The sequence below is a fragment of the Styela clava genome, chromosome 4, assembly GCF_964204865.1.
Source record: "Styela clava chromosome 4, kaStyClav1.hap1.2, whole genome shotgun sequence".
Taxonomy (NCBI): domain Eukaryota; kingdom Metazoa; phylum Chordata; class Ascidiacea; order Stolidobranchia; family Styelidae; genus Styela; species Styela clava.
In genome coordinates, this window is record NC_135253.1 from 8,198,628 (window position 1) to 8,219,328 (window position 20,701).

Genomic DNA, 20,701 nt, shown 5'->3' on the forward strand with positions numbered 1-20,701 from the left:
TTACCAGGCAAATCTTCTTCCAGCGGTTTTGCAGACAAAGTGTAATTCACAACAACACCTTTAGAATGATATGGACGACGCCACATAACTTCTACAATATATCCACTTATGTGCCTAACATCATATGGACTCCCAACAACTTCTGGAATACCTTCTCCAGAACGCATTATTTTCCATGCACTTCTTGTATCACCACCATCATTACTTGTCATAACACGATACAGATATTGTGTGAAGGGATGCAATTCAGAGCTATTAAATTGAAACCCAGAGCCTTCATATATAACCTTTAATGATCCTTTTTCACATGAATGTTTTGAAAGAGAAACATCACTTTCTTCTAAAAATGTACCACTGCTTAAACCTGAAATTTCTCCACTTCCTCCAGAGCCAGAAAGAACATGAGAATTACGAGCCCCAATTGGGCATCCATCCAAATCAACATTATATGCTGTTTTTGTCATTGAAATAATATTTATCTCAACAAGATTAATAAACACATTTCGTATGCAACCTCCGAACGAACGACCATCTTCATCAAAATATTTCAGTAAATAGGATGAGCCACTCAACAAATGTTTTTCGATTCCACCCATATAAAATTTACGTCGAAGATCAATTCCTTTGTACGCTGGATTTAACCTAGGTCCAATTTCTGCATGATCATCAAGTGTGAGTAATAACTGACCATTATCATTTCGAAATTCTATCAAATGCCAATTTCCATCGCATAGAGATATTTTAACAGGAAGAGTGCTAGGATCAAGCGTTACTTCATGGTAGTCATCTTCAGCGATTGATATGATAAATCTGAAAAATTTTGAGAAGCAAGTTTACTTTCAGTAGTATTTATAGTAAAGCATTTTACATTCTCAAGTTGGTTGTATTTCAATTTTCACAGTACCATAGCGCCTCCTTCAAATACTAAAAATAAAATTTTTCATTTCATTTTTATCTGGTGTTTTTTACAGGTTCATATTCACTTTAAGATGGGATGGGTCTTCAAGTTGTTTTTGTTTTTGAAAAACTTGAAAAAAAGAGAAAAACCAAAAAAACTAAACATTTTAAACACTTTTGAATATCTGAAACATTTTAAGGTTAAGGGTTACAATATTGAGTGTTAAAAAATAGAAAGAGAATAAATATTGAGTACTGCAGCTAAGTAAAAAATAGCAATGATATTCTTAGTGGCATTAGGTAACGCAACGTTTCATTAACTAAAAATAAATATGAAATATCTGTCAATATTTACCTCAATGTGCCATTGTTCAGAGTTCCCAGCATGAAATTTTTTGATCTTCCTGATGCATAAAATATTATTCCAGAAGAGAATGCCACACGAATTTGCATACGCACTGACCAAGTATCAGCATTAGACATGTTAAATGGGTTTTCTAATTGCAAGTAACCTCTTCCAAGAAAATGGACTGCAGGCATATCCAGTACATCAGGACATCCTTGCCAGTCATCATAAGTCCTATGAACTTCTATTGCATCACTAAAAGAAACATTGGTCCAATCTTGTAGTCTACCATTTCTCTGAACTAATATATCTTTGATACAACCAACAAAACCTTCAGTAACAACAACCATACTTCCGCGATCATGTGGACGAGCAACATTAAATTCAGCAGGTAAACCTCCAATATACACAATCTCACTTGCGCCATAAACCCTCGCCGGACTACGAGTTGATCCAGAGCCTTTCCAAATAGTATCTAACTCAAGATATCCATTCTGTCCAAAGCGATTTACTTCAAGTCTATGCCATTTTCCATCATTGTAACGATCATTAATATCATCATTATCTATTGTTACAGATGTAGGCGAGTTTTGAAGGTCGAATAAAAACCAAGGTCGTCCATTACGAAGTTGAAGAACCAAATATTCATGACGTGTGTAATCAGTATCAGGTTTTGAAGCAGCAAAAAAGAGTAATGCATTTTCTTGCAATGTTCTAAACTTGAGTTGAATTCCACTGTATGATTCATCTATTGGTAAAATATCAGGTGAGAATTTCAAATAAGAATCACCAGGAAACCTAATTCCACGTCTCATCTCAGTTGGTGGTGTAGAAAAAGAAACTGGAGATTTATATAAAGTGAATCTAGGATCTGGACCATTTACTTTTTCTGGCAAAGTCCATGACAAAAAAATTGAATTGGTGTCTTCTCTGTCTTGAGTTGGTGGATTTTGTCCCTCGGGTGCTAAATAAAAAATATTAGATAATAATAACCCCGCATGTGCAGCATTACTTCACAACAAAAAGTTTGGAATGAAATTGCTGAATTACCTGCAGGTAAGGTCTGGACAGTTACTTTGTCACTTTTTACACATGATACATGATTGCACATATTTATAAGAAATGTGTAATTAACATACGGATCAAGATTATTTGCTAAAAATTGAAGTCTTCGAGGATCTGAGAAAAGCACCTAGAAAACATAGAATGTACCGATAATAAAGCAAATACACCAGCAATCCCAATTTAGTTCAATTAAAATTAATTAATCAAAAGTATATGCTACAGAGTTTTTATATTTTTAAGTTAACCCTTTCCATGCGATTTTTATTTTTTATTAAATAATCGTATTTGCTACGCCAACTTTATGCATTTGTACCCCCACAACTAATCGATCGACTAACGAAAAAGTAATGATCCTCTGCTGCCCACTGACGGCTCGTTGGAAAGCTTATTTAAAGAGCTTGCAATTGGCGATTGAAAATATTTTTTTTTTCAAAAGGGGTGATCTGAGTCACAAACCGGATAGAAAAAAGGCATTTTTTTTCTTGGGTGTTGAAACTTCAAACCGTGATAAAAAATAGAAATATTTGCTAAATCCTTTACTGTTACCGCTTCTTGGTTGACAAACAATAGCATTATATTGCTGTAGCAATTTCGTTATCTAATTCAAAATACTTTGATAGATGGAAGGGATAATATGTCTTCTATTATCATCCAAAAAACACCGAAATTTGCATAAATTTCAAAAACACTCCCTCGTTCCGCCGCAAATAAAATTCCCATGGTAAACGAAAGCGAGATTTACCGTCGCTTATGTTAATCTTGAAGAAGACTTCTTATCAATAAACTAAAACCCGGAAAAACTAGACCAACAGTTTGCGACCGATTGCTAAATAAAACAGTGGAGTACATCAACGTACCCGCCGCAATCTAGCGAGTTTTGTCGTGGGTACGTATACGTGCCCACCGCACGGAAAGGGTTAATATTAGTAGTAGGGGGCAGCAAAGTCTTCAGTGCTTAGGGCACCAAACGGGCTTAATCCACCCCTGATTACAGGAGACACTTAGATAAAATATGGAGCACACAGAAGTATAGTTTGAGGAATAAATAAAACCTTCCAAAGCCAACACAGATAGATACTTGAGATGCCTGGTTTCTAATCATTTCCAGCCATCCATAAATGGTATGGATGAATTTGTTTAATTATTACTGGGATATACTAAGTGCCTGATGTGTAAAAGCGCATATTTATGATTTAATCACAGGCACTATTCTTTAAAAGCATAAAATTAGAAAAATTACCACATCGGTTGTAGGTGGTGCATATGGATTGATGTTGTTTTTCCTCCACAGTACCTGATACCATTTTACATCACCTCTTACTTCTGTTACAGGATCAGGAGATTGCCATGTGATATTTACTTGAGATGATGAAACAGCCCATGCTCGAGGTTTGTCAATGAATACAGGACCTGGATTGTGAAATTTTACCCATTATCTAATAACTGAATTTCAACATGGCCTATTGTAACATAATGATGAATGAATATTGAATTCATATAAAAACAATTACCGGTATTAAATACCGGTAATAAAAAAATAAATAACATTTTATACTGGCCGTCAACTGCAACATGCTTTGAAATACACAAATTCAGAAATAGATTCCAATACCAAATATGAACGAACTTAAATTGTTCAATTCTCAAATAGTCCATCTACCTATTTACAAAAAATACATTTAACCTGACAATATAATTAATGTTCAACATTCCAAGTCGTGCATAAATGAGACAGATTACCGGTAGGTCTTTCAATTTGGAAAGCATACAATGTATTTTCATTCACCATTTTCAGATTCCAGTTACAACGTAGTATGTTCTTGGCCTGTGGTAAGCATTCAGTTGTAAAATCACCCATTTTATGTCTACTTACTTCCTTCTAGAGTCCTTCCTGTTGTCCAAGGACTTTCAGTTGAGCCAATGCTATTTGCAGACAGAACCAGAAATTGATATTCCGTAAAAGGTTGAAGTCCATCCATAGTAAAATTTGTTTCAGGTTCTTCTATAGGCATATATGCACCAGCAGGTTGTGGCCGAGGATTATAATATCCAATTGTTGTAAAAGCAACTCTTTGTAGTGGACTATGGATTCCATTTTCATCTGGCTTGCCTCGCATCAAAACTTCATATCGCTGAATCACACCTGAGATCATAAAGGAGGATTAGTCTTAAGTGTATCAAGGCTTTATTTACTATGTATGGATATATTTAAGATTGTTGATGTCATCATAAAAAAATACTTCATTAAAAAGAATCATTATTTTGCCATTCATTTAATGATTTAAAGTTTCTTATGTTTAAAAAATGTGCACAAGCTGCCAAAATTTATTCAAAATTATACTTGAAAATGGTTTTGAAGACTAAAAGTGGTGTCATGTGCACAAAATTTGTTACTGTTTTTGTGAAACATTATTATCTTTAATATGCCAATATACAACCAAATTCTGGTTTAATGTGTTCTACTAGGATAATTGCTGAAAAATTACCATTGGGTTTTTCTGGTGGCCCCCACTCTATAAGAAGAGTTGAGTTAGAAATTGCAGTAATAGTTGGCTCTGGTTGCCTTTTTGGTTTGTCTTCAGGTGTAACTACAATGATTGGCATACTATCACCACAGCCACCACTTGTACAAGCTCGTACAATAAAAGTGTAATTTACAAAAGGTCGAAGATTTTCAATTTCAACTTCCATTTCTAATCCTGAATAATGCTCTTCTGGATGTCGAAAATCTTCTGTGTCTAGAGACTTCAAACAAGAAAAATATTCTCATAAGATTAAAACAGGCAATATAAAAGCAGAATATTATACCAGAAATGATATTTAGGTATGGTATTTGGATAACATACTGAAAAAATAACTGACAAAAAATATACGTATAAACTATTTTGTGATTGAAAGAGATCGATGGTCCTTGATTTTCACCAAAAAATACTGCTTGTATTTAGTTACCAATAAAAAAAGCTCAATGTGTTTTTTTTTCCTTTTTTTTTGTTTTTAAAAATGTGTAGCGCTTCACTTTTCAATGAATTTTGTATAAATTTTCCCAGCCCAAGTATTGGTCAATATATAAATTGAGAGCCAAAGAGCACCATAATATGTTATTATAACTTGGGTGTAATATGCCGTATATGCTATGTCACACAGGAAAGATGTCAAAACAATTAAACATAGCAACTCACTATAACATATTTATATCTGCTTGTCTTAGTTCATTGTGAAAAAGTGGAATGAGTTATAAAAAACGTGAATGCTACCTGTAAAACGTATCTTTCAATGGGTCCATGAGCAACTGAAGGCTCCTGCCATGAAAAAACAGCACTTGTACTTCTGACATTTTTCACAGTCAGAGGCGGAACACCAGTAGGAATTCCAGCTATTGTACGAAAACTGACTTCAGCACTCTGTGCTATCCCACCCATGTTGCTTGTTTCAATGTAATAATCATAATTTGTATATGGCAGAAGATATGTATCATTGTAACTTATTGTTGAAAAAGGCCTGCAAGAGTAGAATAAGAACTAAACTGAGGTATTCCATAGTGTAGGGAGAATACTGAAAGACTGCAACAATGATAGGAAATATTGACAATAAATGCTGTGCTTTTGCACTATAGTATGGTTTCTAATCACAACTTTTCTGAATTCCCATAGTATACAAAAATAACAATAATTATTGCCCTCAACAAACACCAAATAATAATGCTTCTGTTTCTTTTAATATCACATAGCATTCATAATCTTAAAATCTTAATCTACCAACTTAAAAATCTTACTCAGAATCATTCACAGAATAAACAAGTTCACTATTCCTGTACAGCCTATATTGTAGATTGTCTCCATTCGGCAAATCTGGTGCATTCCATTCCAGTTTAATCCAAGATGATGTTTTGTTGAGCTGAATAAAAAAGTCAGTTTAGCAAATGCCTGAAATGTTGGCTATGAAATTGATATTCATATTTTGGTTCACCTGATGGTAAGTTTAATATAGAAATGGGTGCAAAAAATTGATAAAACATCACAAATCAGATGGATTTTAGTTATTTCAAAAATCCAGCAGTTATCCACACTTTAGCTACTTGTACAAAGCCTTGTTGGAAGATTACAAATTGTAACCTAAAAAAGTGGGGCACAATAACATGGATCGTTTGAATATAATACATTTTGATTCATTTTTTATTTCAAATATAGTATATATATACAGATATATTGTGTGAATATATTCTTAATAATACATTACTATTTCATGCAGATTTGACTAATACATAAAACCCAAATGTTGTAGTACGAACCAACATTAAGTAGCATTTTGAGATATACCTCAATGGGTGGTGCTTGTTGTTCAGGATAAGAATAGCATCCCATTGGATTTTCAGCTGTTAAATAACTTGAACCTTCTCTGCATTCATCACATTTATCACCAATAACATTTCCTTTGCAACTGCAAGTTCCTATAAAAATATTGAGAAAATTATTTACTGTTTGTATTAAAAAATATAAATTGTAATAACAAAATATCAGTTAAATTACATAAAAAACTTATTATCGGAACCTACTAGCATAATATACGTTCGAGAGGTAGGGGACATTGAACCATTTACTATGCAGTTAGAAGTTAGTTCAGCATATATTCATACTTATACTTTCTACTTTCTCAGAAATCAACAATAAAAAAATTCAAAATTTTTGACCACATATCCCCACACTTTTTTATATTTAAATACCATACCTGTGATAGTGTTGCATGTGTCATTGATGCTTCCTTTATTATTACAGCCACATGGTTCACATGAACCAAATAAATGATGAAAATTCCAAAAGGTATCTGCACATAATTCACACATTCTTCCAGTAATACCTATAAATAAGTGCAATATAAACAATCGGGATGAGTTGCGTCTACGTAATAGTTGACATTATAAATCAAGTTATACAAAATTATACAAGCTAATCACATGTCAATAATTTTATAGCATCAGTATGTATGTGTGTAAGACTGAGTATTACAGGAACCAGGCAGCAAATATTACGCTTTGTAAAAATTATTCCTGCATATGAGTACACAACTCCGTAATACATGCCATGTGTTTAATTCATTCGATTGATCTCTATAGCTTATATATTGATATATTAATATTGCTGGAACATCCATGCCAATACGAAGTTTATACAGTATATGACCATACATTGATCCTTAATCATGCATATCAATAGTTCAGATGGCCAGTTGACCCAATAGATGGTGTATGAAAGTAACCGAATAAGAAGCTATGATTGGCTATTTAACTTACCAGCATCTACCTTGCAGGGGCATTGTCCAGTTGTGTTGCTACATATTTGACTTGTACTTGCATAGGAATGACAGTTGCAGTCATAACACCCATGTGTCCCATCAGATGGAATATAGTATCCTGAAATTTAGATAAATTGCTGTCTACCAATCTACATATTAAAATATTGAATCAAAGATTCTATGTTGTCAACTTTGGGGGGAAGATTTCATTTTTAGATTCACATGCAATGGGTTATTCAATTTTTCATATTACAATGTGGATATATAGTGGTATAATATTAAATCTTTTTTATTAACTTGATCTAAAAAGCCCAAATAAACAGCCTTTTTACCAGGTGAGCACATATCACATCTTCTTCCCTCTCTGCTTGTCAAGCAGGTACATTTTCCAGTATTTGCATCACATACTAATTCTTCAGGAGCTTTCTTATCTCCGAGTTCAGTACCTGGATAAAAATACTTACTACTAACTTCACATTGCAGGTAATTAAATCAAGAGCATACACCTTATACAGTACTCACAGACATTCAGTTAAAATTATCAAGTCAGGGCATTGATAGATTTGCCAGTAAAAATGAATTCAATGGCAGAACGAAACAGCCATGTCTGAATTATAACACAAACACTATTAAGTGAAAGGTGTGACAATATTTTAACATGGGGAATTGGCAGTAGTTTTGTTCACCACAATATATCAAAACTTTAGATGAAAAATCAAGGGAGAGAAATATTACATTTCTAGTGACTTAAATTTTCATTTTATTTTTGACTTACCTGTTAGATCACAGTTACATTTCTGGCAGCCTTCATCCAGTGACCAATCCAGTCCAAAAGTGTTTCGTTTGCATAAATTACATGTTCTTCCTTCAACATTCGATTTACAATCACACTGTCCAGTAACTTTATCACAAACTAATGAACCATCAATAGTTCCTCTTGGATCACATCTACAGTTTTCACATCCCTGAAATAACGGCCAAGTCACTCACTAACTACAAGTATATTATTACTAATAATGTACATTACTAATGAATGAAAAATAATTTATCAATTCTAGTGAATATGTATATAAATGACTGTATATATTTATTCAGCTTTCCTATATGTAAAGGAAATTTGTGTTTACAACCTTCGATGTTGATACGAACCATATTTTGTTAAAGGCCATTATATAACAATGTAATTTTTGAATAATTTTTTGTAAATTCATCAGCGTGAAATTATTAGTAAGTCTGTTTGTATAGATATTACATATAGATATTATATATTTTAATTAGTTTCTGAGTGGACTTACTTTCTATTTGAGCCAATTTTCAACCAATTTATTTATTTTTGCATATCATAAGATGAGTAATTTTTCATGTCATAACTGACCGGCCCCAATCCATTGATCACAAGACAAAAATTTTGACATTCATGTTACAACTATCTACCTACTATCAGAATTTCACTTTTTTGTGAATTGAAATTGTGCAATATTGCAGTTTATTTACAACTTTGTCATCGGTATGGCGCATCACGCTAAGCGATAGGCTCGCCACCGCACCTCTAAATTAACCTTGGTGGGTTCGCAAGTTCGAATCCTACGGGAGATAACTATGTGTGAGGGTATTGCTGAACTCCTCGCCGCCGTAAGTTGGTTCACGTAACAGCTGGTCGGCAACTGCTTCATCCTCTATCATCAATTTCATGTATCTGAAACAAATAACTGGCTAAATAATCCTACACCTGACATGGACTAGTAACCAGACGAGTGGCCGTGGTTCGCCATATGAGCAGCCGTCTCAGAGGCTTTTCTCCCCCCCCGGATGAATATGTAAATCCTATCCTTATAAATGAGAAATACTTAATTGAAAATCTAAATCAATAGCTCTAATAACTGCGTACTTGTCTGACGAGTCAATGAAATGAGAGATAAACATAGAACACTCAGGTTTCACATTTTCAATAAAACTTAATATATGATACACATCATACAACATAAAGCATGCAGATATGATAACATAAAATAACATGAGATAATTATGACAACTACAATGAGTACACTAGATGAGATACAGATGAAAATATTTGAAAACTATAAAAAGCAAATCAGGATATTTTCAGAATGTTATGTATCCATAAACTGCTTACAAGTCAGTTGTAGCACCTATGTTTTGAATTGAGAAAATAATTTCAATAAGAATCAAATTTTGAATTCTAGGTCTAGCACTTACTTTTGATGTAAATATTGGTTTTTGGCATATAGTATTGATTAGCTAGAAATAATTAATTTTAACAATGCTAATGATGTACAGTTCGAAATTCAACAATTCAGCTCATAATTTCATTTGAAATATAATATATGCAACAGGTCATTCAAGTATCATAAATATTTACACAATGTTTAAAATATTCTACCAGTCACCATATATGCAACAAGACAACATCACATGCATTATCGATTGGGTTTCTACAGGACCAACTACTTTTCCGTTCTTCTATGCGTTTGCGTCGGTGGATCCGTATACATATAATGCAAGGATGTTATAGCAAGAGTGAAGATAACTATCCTGAGTAATTCAATAAATAGTCTTGCTGCACACTAACACAAAGTTTGTGTTAGTGTGCAGCAAAACTATTTATTGAATCACATGCATTAGCTTGAAAGATGAACAAAGAAATGCAATATGAACATGGTTACGACCTAATTAAAGATTTGCCGCAATCTACAGAAAATGGCATCCAATAACAACCAGAAAACCTGTTCATTGTTCGCATCCAGATTGTAATAAACATCTTTACAAATGTTACAGGTTCTTCCTTCTGTGTTGGCTTTGCATTTGCATTGACCGGTAATCTTGTTACAAACTGTACCAGGGACAGTGCCAGATTGATCGCATCCACATGGTTCACATCCTCTTGAAGTCAACTTCCAAAATCCATTCTCACAAACATCACAATGCATTCCTAACACGAACATATAAATTTACATTTAATTAGCATTTTTCCAATAGGAGTCAAAGTTTAAAAATTTGCAGATGGTGTACAAAAACTGTATATATCTATCACTAGAAACCTTGCAGTTACTAGGAACAACCAAAATTATTCCAGACTGAAAGTGGCATTTACTTTGTATTAGCAATCTTTAATCTTTACGTGAATCACAGATGATGCACAAATCCACCCACCCTAATACCAAGGGAATATATAAATCAAGAAATACTACTTACATGAGGGTGCAATAACACACAGAGCTTGTCAAGCCATTTATCAAGCATGCTCATTCATTCTTTTTAATACTTGCATTTTTATTGCTTTTCAGTGTTATTTATATACAAAACTAGAAATTAAGAATACATTTGTGAACTATAAAAAAATTTTCAATCTTTTCATTTTCCATTTTTCCACAAAAACCGAAGACAGAGAAATTCATGCTCATTATAAATTGATTAATCAATGAATTAGTTAGGTTGAAAGGGCATACTTATACTAGTTTCATGATTTTATTGAGATCACAAATGTATTCCTAATTTCGAATTATATCTACACTCTAGGTCACTTTCTTTGCCCTAGAACACATAAGCTTTTTATCTCGCCTCACAGTACACAAAGAAATCAGAAAAAAAAAAATTGAGAATAAAAAATTGTGTGATCGGTTTTCTTCGTGCATCAAATTGCACAACCGGCTTATCACAACATCTTTTGAGGCTTCCAGTTTTAAGCTATGCATTGAGAAGGGTGGTTTCCAAAAAAATTAGCCCATGTAAAATTAAAAATTTGCTATAAACTTGACAATTAAAAACTTAAGCAGGCGGTCAACGATATTGCACGTTTGACGAGAAAACGCCATGCTTTCCAGACTGACACAGGCCTGTTCGCCTGTTTTGATATCAAGGGCTTTCCACCCATTTGTCGTCAGTTGGGAAACGAATTTACAACCCGGAGGCGCCGAAGTACATCCGAGAATACCATGGCGACCAATTTAGTTGCAATTGTGATCCCTGTCCTGCGTAACACTGAGTTTGAAAAATGATGTTTTGAGAAGACAGTTTGGGAAACGCTGCTCTAGGTAATCAATATATAATAATTTATACAACAAATAATAAATGATAAGAACCTTCCACATTAGGTTTGCACGAACAGTCTCCTGTATTTGGATTACAATATTGATCAATTGCACCAAGTTGATGACAGTTACATGCTTCACATCCTTTGGAATTTGAATCCCTAAGATTCTTAAATCCACTTTTACATTCAGAACAAGTTCTACTTTTTACATTAACTTTGCAACTGCACTGTCCTCCGACCTGTATGACAGTTTTTCAATAAAATCATACCATATAAGATTAAAGTTTAATTATATCTAAAATAATTGGCATGACAACCATTGTCATATTTAGCAAATACCTACATGCCTGTTAATATAAATAGTAATGCCTTTTTACGGTAAAATGCCAAGACAGCTCTCTTCACCACATTTTACCAGCATATGTGTTTATGTATCGACATGATTATTTCATACAATCAGTACCATCTAAGAATTTTGCAGCTAACATATTACATTAGCAAATTTTTAACAATTGTTTGTTCAGGTTGTACCAGCAACAATTTAATTATTTGAAATATCTCAAAAATGCTTGCTGTATTACAAACCTAATAACTGAATTTTATGCACAAAGATTATTATAATTATATAATATTGAATGTCTTGAACCATGTTTTCAAAAGCATGCCCAAAACTAACTTGATAGTCATTTGTTTATACCTGCTGACATTTGAAATTTCTGTCGGTAGTCCCAGGCAAATGACATTGACAAAGTTTACAACCTTCAGGATTTGATACATCCAAATCATAATAACCATCATTGCACACACCACATGTTCTACCCAAAACTTGGGACTTGCACTTGCACTGACCACCAATCTGTATAAAGAGAGATTACCTTATAAAACATAAATTAAAAAAAGGTGATAAAAAGGTTATTTACTCACTTTTTCACAATCCATCGTTCCATTCACGACACCAAATGCATGACAATCACAAGATAAACAAACATTAGAATCATCAAGTGAGGTTTCTTCCATTCGAAAATAAAACTCTGCACATTTTTCACAATTTATTCCTAAAAATATAAATTACATTGATTGATGATGAAAGTTCACTGTTTAACTGCAAAAAATTAAGAGACAATTGAGGAGGAAACTACCGTACATTGCTTATATATTTTACATAAACAGATTTATCGAAAAAGGCTGAAAAGTAGACTTAAACACAGAAAAAATTAGGCAAATCAGTCTATGCATTTAAGCCATCCAGCTGATCATTTCAGACACATGGATATTAATGATAGAAAATGCCAAATTCATTTCATCAACAATCACATTCCAATGACAATGATCCTGTAAACCCATACCAGGATATATCTGGTGGGATATTATTCTGAAATATCGCTTGTATGTTTATCTGATTTCAATTTTTGAATAAAAAATAACAATGACAATGCTTTATTATTTATTTACAATTGAAAACTAGTTATTTGTAAATGAAAACGAAAAGGGCAATTTAAGAAAGACACATGAGGAAATAAACCCTCATCTAAATTTTAGTTAAAGTCTGTTTGGGAAACATAATATTAAACATATAATAAATAGTACTTGTGCAAGCGCAGAAGTAAGATTTGTGAAAGATTAAAAATGTGGAAAGATATTGTACAACACAAAAAAAGTCTAAAACATGAATAAACGAATTGATATGGTGTTTAATGTTGCAGATTAAAAGAGAAATATAAACCTGTGGTGTGATGTTTACAATTGTCACATCTACCACCTCCCCCACTGTAAAAATCATTAGGAAATGGATCTAATGTTTCATCATAATGGCAACTATCAGCATGGCCATAGCATTCACATGGCTGACAATCAAATGCTTCTGTTTGAGTTCCTTCATGAAAAGGTTTATTGTTGTACAGAGGCAAACATTTTTCACACTGAAAAATAATGATATGCAAAGTATGGCAAATGCTCCCAAAATGGGAAGTTAATATGATCGCTAGAACAATCTAATATTTTATGTGAATAAATAAAATAATGGTCTTCTGGAAAAGTCAAACTTAATTTAGGCAAGACAGCTAACGCCACAACAGTGATTTTTCTGGTATAAATGTCTTAGTTTAAGAGCATTTGGAATACTTCACAAATTTTAATATCAGCCACTAAGCATGTAATAATGTGTATGCATGTAGTAATGTGCTCAAGTAATATGGATTTGGTGACAAAATGGTATTTCCAAAAATATAGCAATTCCCAAAATCCATGGACCTTAACAGTAAAATATGTGTAAAACTACTTATGAAATAAACTTACCAAATTTCCACCAGTATTACTCCTTGGTATGCACCTACACTGATATGGATTTTTGGTTGTATCACATGCATCTGCATGCCCATGACAGTTGCATCTGAAAATTAATATATTATACTTCAAATAATAGTGCTGGAGGTTTGAAATCAAAAATAATACCGGTAATTGGAACCGCCAATGATTCTAGATTATTGTTTTTTCGCTTATTTTGATACAATTGTGTCTGCTTGATAGAATCAATTACTTTTCTAAAGACTGAACATGTTAATAACAACTATTTATTAAAGTAATTATATCCACCTACCAGTGTAAAAATACCTTTTTGTGAAATATAACAGAAATAGGAATCGCATCCTTTGCTGTATCAAGCTCAAATAAAGTACCACGAGTAAATAACAATATGAAAATTATTTCACAAACCTTCCAATAATTTTTATTTCCCTTATCAAATAAACTTGATGTCCAACAGCAACTTCAGGCCGAAGTGTAAAATATTGGTACTGCATGCGAATTCGAATCTATATAAAAAAGCAAATATAATTTGATGGCATTATTTGTTCATTGCTAATACTTCTAGTATACACTTCCTGCAAGCGAGTAAGAGAGAAAAAATGATTAAGAATCTTAAAACATTCAAATTATATAGCATTTGAAATTCATGCGAGCTGGAGATTGATAATGTATAGTATCATTCTTTGCAAGAAATAGTGAGCAAAATACTAAAAAAATCAATGATTTATCATCAAAATTAAATACAAAGTTTACATCAAAATTTGTTAGGAAAATTAAAAAAAAGGAAAATTATATATTCAACTTAACCTTCGTACTTTTATTCTAATCCTTAAAGTTAAATACTGGACATATATTTTTATTTCAGAATTGTGGTCCAAGAACTAATTACCTTTTCTGCCCTGACAAAATTCATCAAAATTGGATTGTTATAAAAATCATCTTTTCCGGGTCTTTTGAATGGAGCATCAGATAACAAATTGAAAGTCACATTGTTGTTCAAGTGTGGAATATCATCAACCCTATACATATTTAAAAGCACCAGCAGATTATAAAGGGACCAGTAATGCATTAGGTGGCCAGCCAGGGCACAAATTATTGAAAAAAAAGCACTTTTACTAGTAATTGATTAACAGTCCTGAGTGCTGCGTGTGTGAAATTCTAAATGCCAACCCAATATTATAACAAGATGTGTGAAAAAATACCCTAGCAAACAAAATCCTTTTATTTTGCAGCCAATATAGATAATAGGGTATATAGATTGCATAAAAAAATTTTCTGGATCATATTATGAACCATCAAACGCATCAACCATCAATTATTTGTACTTACGGCGGAAAAGTCATGCAATTAAACGAATCAGGTTCTTTCAGGGGTTCATTATCTTGCATCTTAAATCTTGGGTAGCAGTCATCAGCAAAATGACCCCATGGTTTCCATGTTCCTTCTGTAGTTTTATTTGACAATCTTGAAAATGTGATGGCTTGTGGTTGTGGACTATGGAACTGTATGATGAGGCTAAAAATCTAAATGGAATACAGAAATAGAAAATTTATCAAAAATCGCAAAATCTACTTAAATCTTCGAAACATATTCAACTTTTTATAATTCCAAAAATGGTTAACATATTAAAAAGCTATTGGTACTCAAATTTTACATATCTTTGCTATTCAGCACATTCTACACATTTTGCAGTTCAACACAACATTCCCATTATCAATAATTGATTGGAATACAACAAAATTCCCGAGCTAGCAACCTGATATTCTCCATTTTCCATATCAATAGTCATTGTCACACCACCAGGCATATAGAAGTTTGATGAAATCCAGAATGTTCCATAATCACCATCATTAATGTAACCTAAAGGATGTGCGTCTTCATGTAAGCGAAGTCTTCTGTCTTCAGTTGTGTCTGGTAAACCATTTGGAATGCAGTATCTGGTAATGTACAGAATGGTTGAGAAATATTATAGATATTTAAAATTTGTAAATTCATCAATTGACTGTTGTGGAATAGAGACCTCCTTGTTAAAATGCCTTTTGCAAAAATTCCTTACAAAAATTTGTAATACTATCATATATATATCATATGGATGTGGCAAACAACACCAAACATATGTTAACAGTAAATATTTACCTTTCTTTTAGTGGATGAACTCTAGGATAACCCATAGGACACAAGCAGTTTGATTGGACATTCAACTCCTTAAAAACACCAGAATATATTTCATGTATTTCCCTGTTCGTAAGCGCTTGTTCATACCATCTGTAGTCATGTAACCGACCCACAAATTGGCCAGTTGCTGAAAATAATTCATGCCATAAATGTCAAACAAATACAATAACTAATAAATTGAGAACAAATTTTGAATAACAAATATCAAATTGAAAAAATGATAAACCTAACTGATATGTAAATTTGGATTGTATTAAAAACACTTACCAAGTTATAAACCAAATAATATGAAACATTGTACATAGTTGTTGAAAAAAAACATCAAAAATGAATTTATTGAGGATATTTAGTTTATGCAAGATACATGCAGATACCGTTTTAATTTTTCACACCTTGAAACACTGAACACTGAATTTTACAAATACATCAAAAGTTATCATGTATGGAAATTGGAAAATATGGAACAATCCATATTAAAATCGTATGTTGTTGTTATGATAAAACAACAAGTAATTGTGATGATATAAGCATGACACATCAAAATATGCTAATAACAAAGATCATGATAATAAACCTTATTTCAACACCAACTTAAATGAATAATTGATATAATGAATAATGTTAAAAGACTTGATGACAATATCGTGCATATGAGGAGTAAACTGAACAATACCAATCCAATATATGCCGTTTCTATCCTATGCAAATATAAATATATGTTGATGCAGTAATTTAAGGCACCTTAAGTCCTACATAGTGAAGCTATATGAAACGAAATGAAATACGAAGATGGCATGATGAAAACATGGAATAAAATAAATAATAAATGAATTTACAACCAAAATGACAATGAAGACCTGTAAAGCAACTAAGAAGAACCATTGTACCATAATTCAAATCCATGAAATCTGAATTTTGTCTTAATTAGTCCAAATCAGACCAAAGATTAAGATGTTATACGTTTTCCACCACATTTCTACAATGAAAGATTACAAACTTGTTTGTTGAAAACGCCCATAAAACACCATGATTACAATAGCCACTCCAATTTAAATTGAATCATGCATTATGTATGAACTTTAAACTCAAAACATTAATGTCACCTGCTCAAACAAATTTTCAAATTTAGATCATGCTAATTTGAATTATGCACATATATGATCTGTTGATAAAATTTGCCTCCAAGCCAAATTATAAACAATAGAACCCACACCATGCAATATATATTTGCAATAATATGCGGGCGAGCATCACCACTCACTATTTGACCATTCTGGAAAATTTTCTTGAAGATATAAAGCCATTTCACTTGTGTCATTCCATTCTTCAGAATAAAAGTTATTGTTATTTTATTTTAATAATCCACTTCATAAAAAAAATGGTTTGTTAAACTATATTGAAAAATGCATGCAAACTTTCAGCTATATAATAGAATAAATATACATAATCCGTTGCCATTATACGGTGGACATCATAAATAATACCAGATATAAATATATTTACTATATATATTTCCTCATCAGGACTTAATTCAACTAATAATAATACCTAAAAACATTATATAGATTCATAATTTTCCAAGAGGAAATGAGAAGATTAAATTGTAATGAATATTAATATTAAAAAATTCTTATGCAGGGTAAGATACAAAAAGATTCTACAACATGTCATGGTAATACTTGGTCAAGATAAAGCAACAGAACAGTTTAATCATTAGACATACTATAACTCCACTTCATGGATGGAATTGAGCAATTTTCCGAAACAAAATTATGAAATTCAAATCTTCTTATCTTATGATTAAGTATTTAGTGGGAGACAACCACATTTTTATGTAAAATCAATTAGCATTTACTCAAAAACCCTGAACATAACAATTTTGAGAAAAATAAAATAAAAAAGAGGTATCTAGAACAATTACCTGCCATTCTTTGACCAATTTTGACGATGGGTGAATAATTTATATCTGCAATAGGAAAATCTAATGTTTCAGAAAGGTATGGCGTTTCATCTTCACCAAGTCCATCCAGAAATACATTAGCTGTTGTGTTGTATACCTATATCAGATAATTCAATTAAAAAATTAATAACACACTTCAACCCACTTCAAAAAATTGTTTTACACTGACCGATGACCATTGCACATGGTTTAGAGATAAATGATCATGTCATCTGAGAATAAAACGATAAAATAATTTCCAGACAAAAGCTATATTGTGATGCCTTGAAAACGCATCTTTCATAAGAGTGTGGTACAAGTTCAATCCATGATTACATAATGCAATATGGAATAGGTAAAATAGACATATGTATGCAATTGAACATTAATTAATATCACTTATTGTCTGAACAAAAGTTAGCCACACCATAGTACTTGAATATTATACTGCACTATAATTTTCAATAATAAGCGGCGAAACCTTCGACATGCTTTATTTGTTAGAATAACAAAATGAAATTTCCGGTTATTAACAAAAGATAAGTTAACTAACTCAACCAATATGTTGTTACCAATATGTATATACTATATATATATATATATGGTGTCATACAGACTAAACATTTTGTGAGAATATAGTAATTTCAGTGTATACGATCGGCGCATTATTTCAGACCTCTGTGAGGATTGGACTAAATAAAAATAATGAGATTGGCGGTTTACTACAAAAGTATGACGTGATAACGCAGGCAAATCGGACAATTGAGATATCATAAGAGTCAAGAATAGTCAAATTTGTGCAACTTCCATAGCCGGAATGATGTAATATAAATGTAAATAGCTGGTCATTTTATGGCGCAACCAAGTCCTGAATACCCATAATTCTGATAATATCACAAATAAACTAATTGAAAATTGAAGACTTCAGGGCAAGGTTCCGTAATTTATTTTCTCAGATTATACCTGCAAAGTAACGTGATGCCATCTCGAAGGAGATACTGGCGCTTTCAATAGTTGAACATGAGATCGTCCATCTGTTCCTCTGTACTGCATCAGTATTGAAAACGCGCCCACCATGACGCTGAGAACAACTTGTCTCTGGTATCCCGGCCTTGGACTCGCGATTTTTTCTAAAATCACCCTGAGTTAAATTGAATTCAAATTGAATTAAAATGAATTTGGATAAGCTTGATCATACTAAATACATCTGATATATATTACGGCCCAGGCAATGAACAATGGACGGTAAATAAGTAAATGCAAACGTTGCAGCCGAATCGTGGCGTGTGAGGCCTTTAGGCATCAAATAATTAGGATCTTTTCGTTTGTTGGGCCTAGAATTGCCAAATGCTTGTCATTGCCTTTAACCGAAGAATAGTATAAGAGCTATATACATGAGTTTTGCATACCCGGCGTTACGACGACGCTGTTTTATCCATACAGCTAGGGTGAATTGGCCAGGAGCAGTACCCGTTCTCAAAACATTCGTAGGCTGAGCAAAACAGGTTGGGTGATTTTGAAAATCAAATGATGCTTTTCCAGTTCCCCGAGTATCCTCGTAATTGGGCGTAATACAGTTTTGTAAGTTTCCATCCATAACATTAATGAAACGTAATTGGCCATCAGTAACACGGTCTCTTCCGGGACATTCTAAATTGCATCTTCTTTTGTTGCAGGCCCTACCTGCCAGTCCATGATCATCTGCGGCGGGTTGGCAGTAAGATCCCGGCGCAGAAGTTCCGCATGTTGTGTCACCGTTAGTAGATATGGGCCTGTATAGGCCGATGTTATCGTTAGGCGGATAACTTCCAGTTTGACTAGTGACAATATCAGCTAAAACCAATACGATGAGCCATCTGCAATAACTAGTCTTTGCTATGAGCAGTTTTATAATCATAATGCTATGCCTCTCTACGGGGCTAAATCGCAAGTTCTAAGCTGACGGTAAACTGGTTCAAGGCCACCTTGTCGATTAAACTTCATCCATAATTGAAGACGCAATTGATCTACCTGAATCCACTTTAAATATTCAGCAATATGAGATAACGTCTAGGAATAATAGTCATCTACTGTACAAAGTTATTATAAAGACCATTTCCTTGACTACGCTATTTACGTTTAAAAATTCGATCGATTTTGAAGAACGTTTTCATTATTTGAAGTATCCTTTCGCACTACTTGACGCGTTCTAATTCTTTGTCTCATGCTCAGTTTGGTCAAGTGTGATTCACCCACACTATAAATATGACCTAACGTAGTTCGTAAAAACGCAAAACACAGTCAATCATTATCATTTTTTATCGAATAAATAAACGCTGTGTATTTTACACAATTCAATGATCATATAATCGTTCATACAATACATATATACATCAAGTAAACTAACTTCAGATAGACGCCGACTCCACAAAGCGGAATATAAATGGATTTAATATAAACCATGGTGTAAATTGGGGGGAATTCAAATATAGAAGATGATGAAGATTCGAAATAGCAAAACCGCGCAGTGGATCTTACCTGATGAAAGGGTCTCAACATAAATAGTGAAAATGTTACAATTTTAAAAACCAGACTAAAAGAGAAAAAGTCTATTTGTTATCTATATATTTAGTTGAATTAAAAATAAATAAAAATA

At 32.8% G+C, this 20,701-nt stretch overlaps 1 protein-coding gene across 2 annotated transcripts in view; it reads right to left on the bottom strand.

Annotated features, from left to right (window-relative positions):
• Positions 1-20,272, bottom strand: part of LOC120326806 (usherin-like) — a 57,493-nt gene extending 37,221 nt beyond the window's left edge. The window contains exons 1-28 of one of the 2 annotated variants that reach the window (XM_078111392.1): positions 19,476-20,272; positions 19,030-19,207; positions 18,049-18,184; positions 17,389-17,451; positions 16,089-16,254; positions 15,709-15,889; positions 15,282-15,475; positions 14,842-14,971; positions 14,361-14,458; positions 13,944-14,037; positions 13,372-13,567; positions 12,573-12,703; positions 12,346-12,504; positions 11,698-11,887; positions 10,342-10,547; positions 8,373-8,562; positions 7,930-8,043; positions 7,596-7,715; positions 7,034-7,162; positions 6,625-6,755; positions 6,081-6,202; positions 5,563-5,806; positions 4,795-5,053; positions 4,182-4,451; positions 3,549-3,718; positions 2,294-2,435; positions 1,253-2,207; positions 5-810 (exon numbers count right to left, since the gene is read on the bottom strand). In XM_078111392.1, the coding sequence (XP_077967518.1) occupies positions 5-810; positions 1,253-2,207; positions 2,294-2,435; positions 3,549-3,718; positions 4,182-4,451; positions 4,795-5,053; positions 5,563-5,806; positions 6,081-6,202; positions 6,625-6,755; positions 7,034-7,162; positions 7,596-7,715; positions 7,930-8,043; positions 8,373-8,562; positions 10,342-10,547; positions 11,698-11,887; positions 12,346-12,504; positions 12,573-12,703; positions 13,372-13,567; positions 13,944-14,037; positions 14,361-14,458; positions 14,842-14,971; positions 15,282-15,475; positions 15,709-15,889; positions 16,089-16,254; positions 17,389-17,451; positions 18,049-18,184; positions 19,030-19,207; positions 19,476-19,963 (6,262 nt within the window). In that variant the 5' untranslated portion in view covers positions 19,964-20,272. The remainder of the gene's footprint in view (positions 1-4; positions 811-1,252; positions 2,208-2,293; positions 2,436-3,548; positions 3,719-4,181; positions 4,452-4,794; positions 5,054-5,562; positions 5,807-6,080; positions 6,203-6,624; positions 6,756-7,033; positions 7,163-7,595; positions 7,716-7,929; positions 8,044-8,372; positions 8,563-10,341; positions 10,548-11,697; positions 11,888-12,345; positions 12,505-12,572; positions 12,704-13,371; positions 13,568-13,943; positions 14,038-14,360; positions 14,459-14,841; positions 14,972-15,281; positions 15,476-15,708; positions 15,890-16,088; positions 16,255-17,388; positions 17,452-18,048; positions 18,185-19,029; positions 19,208-19,475) is intronic. The other variant, XM_078111393.1, reaches the window with a different exon arrangement.
• Positions 20,273-20,701: the final 429 nt, after the last annotated feature.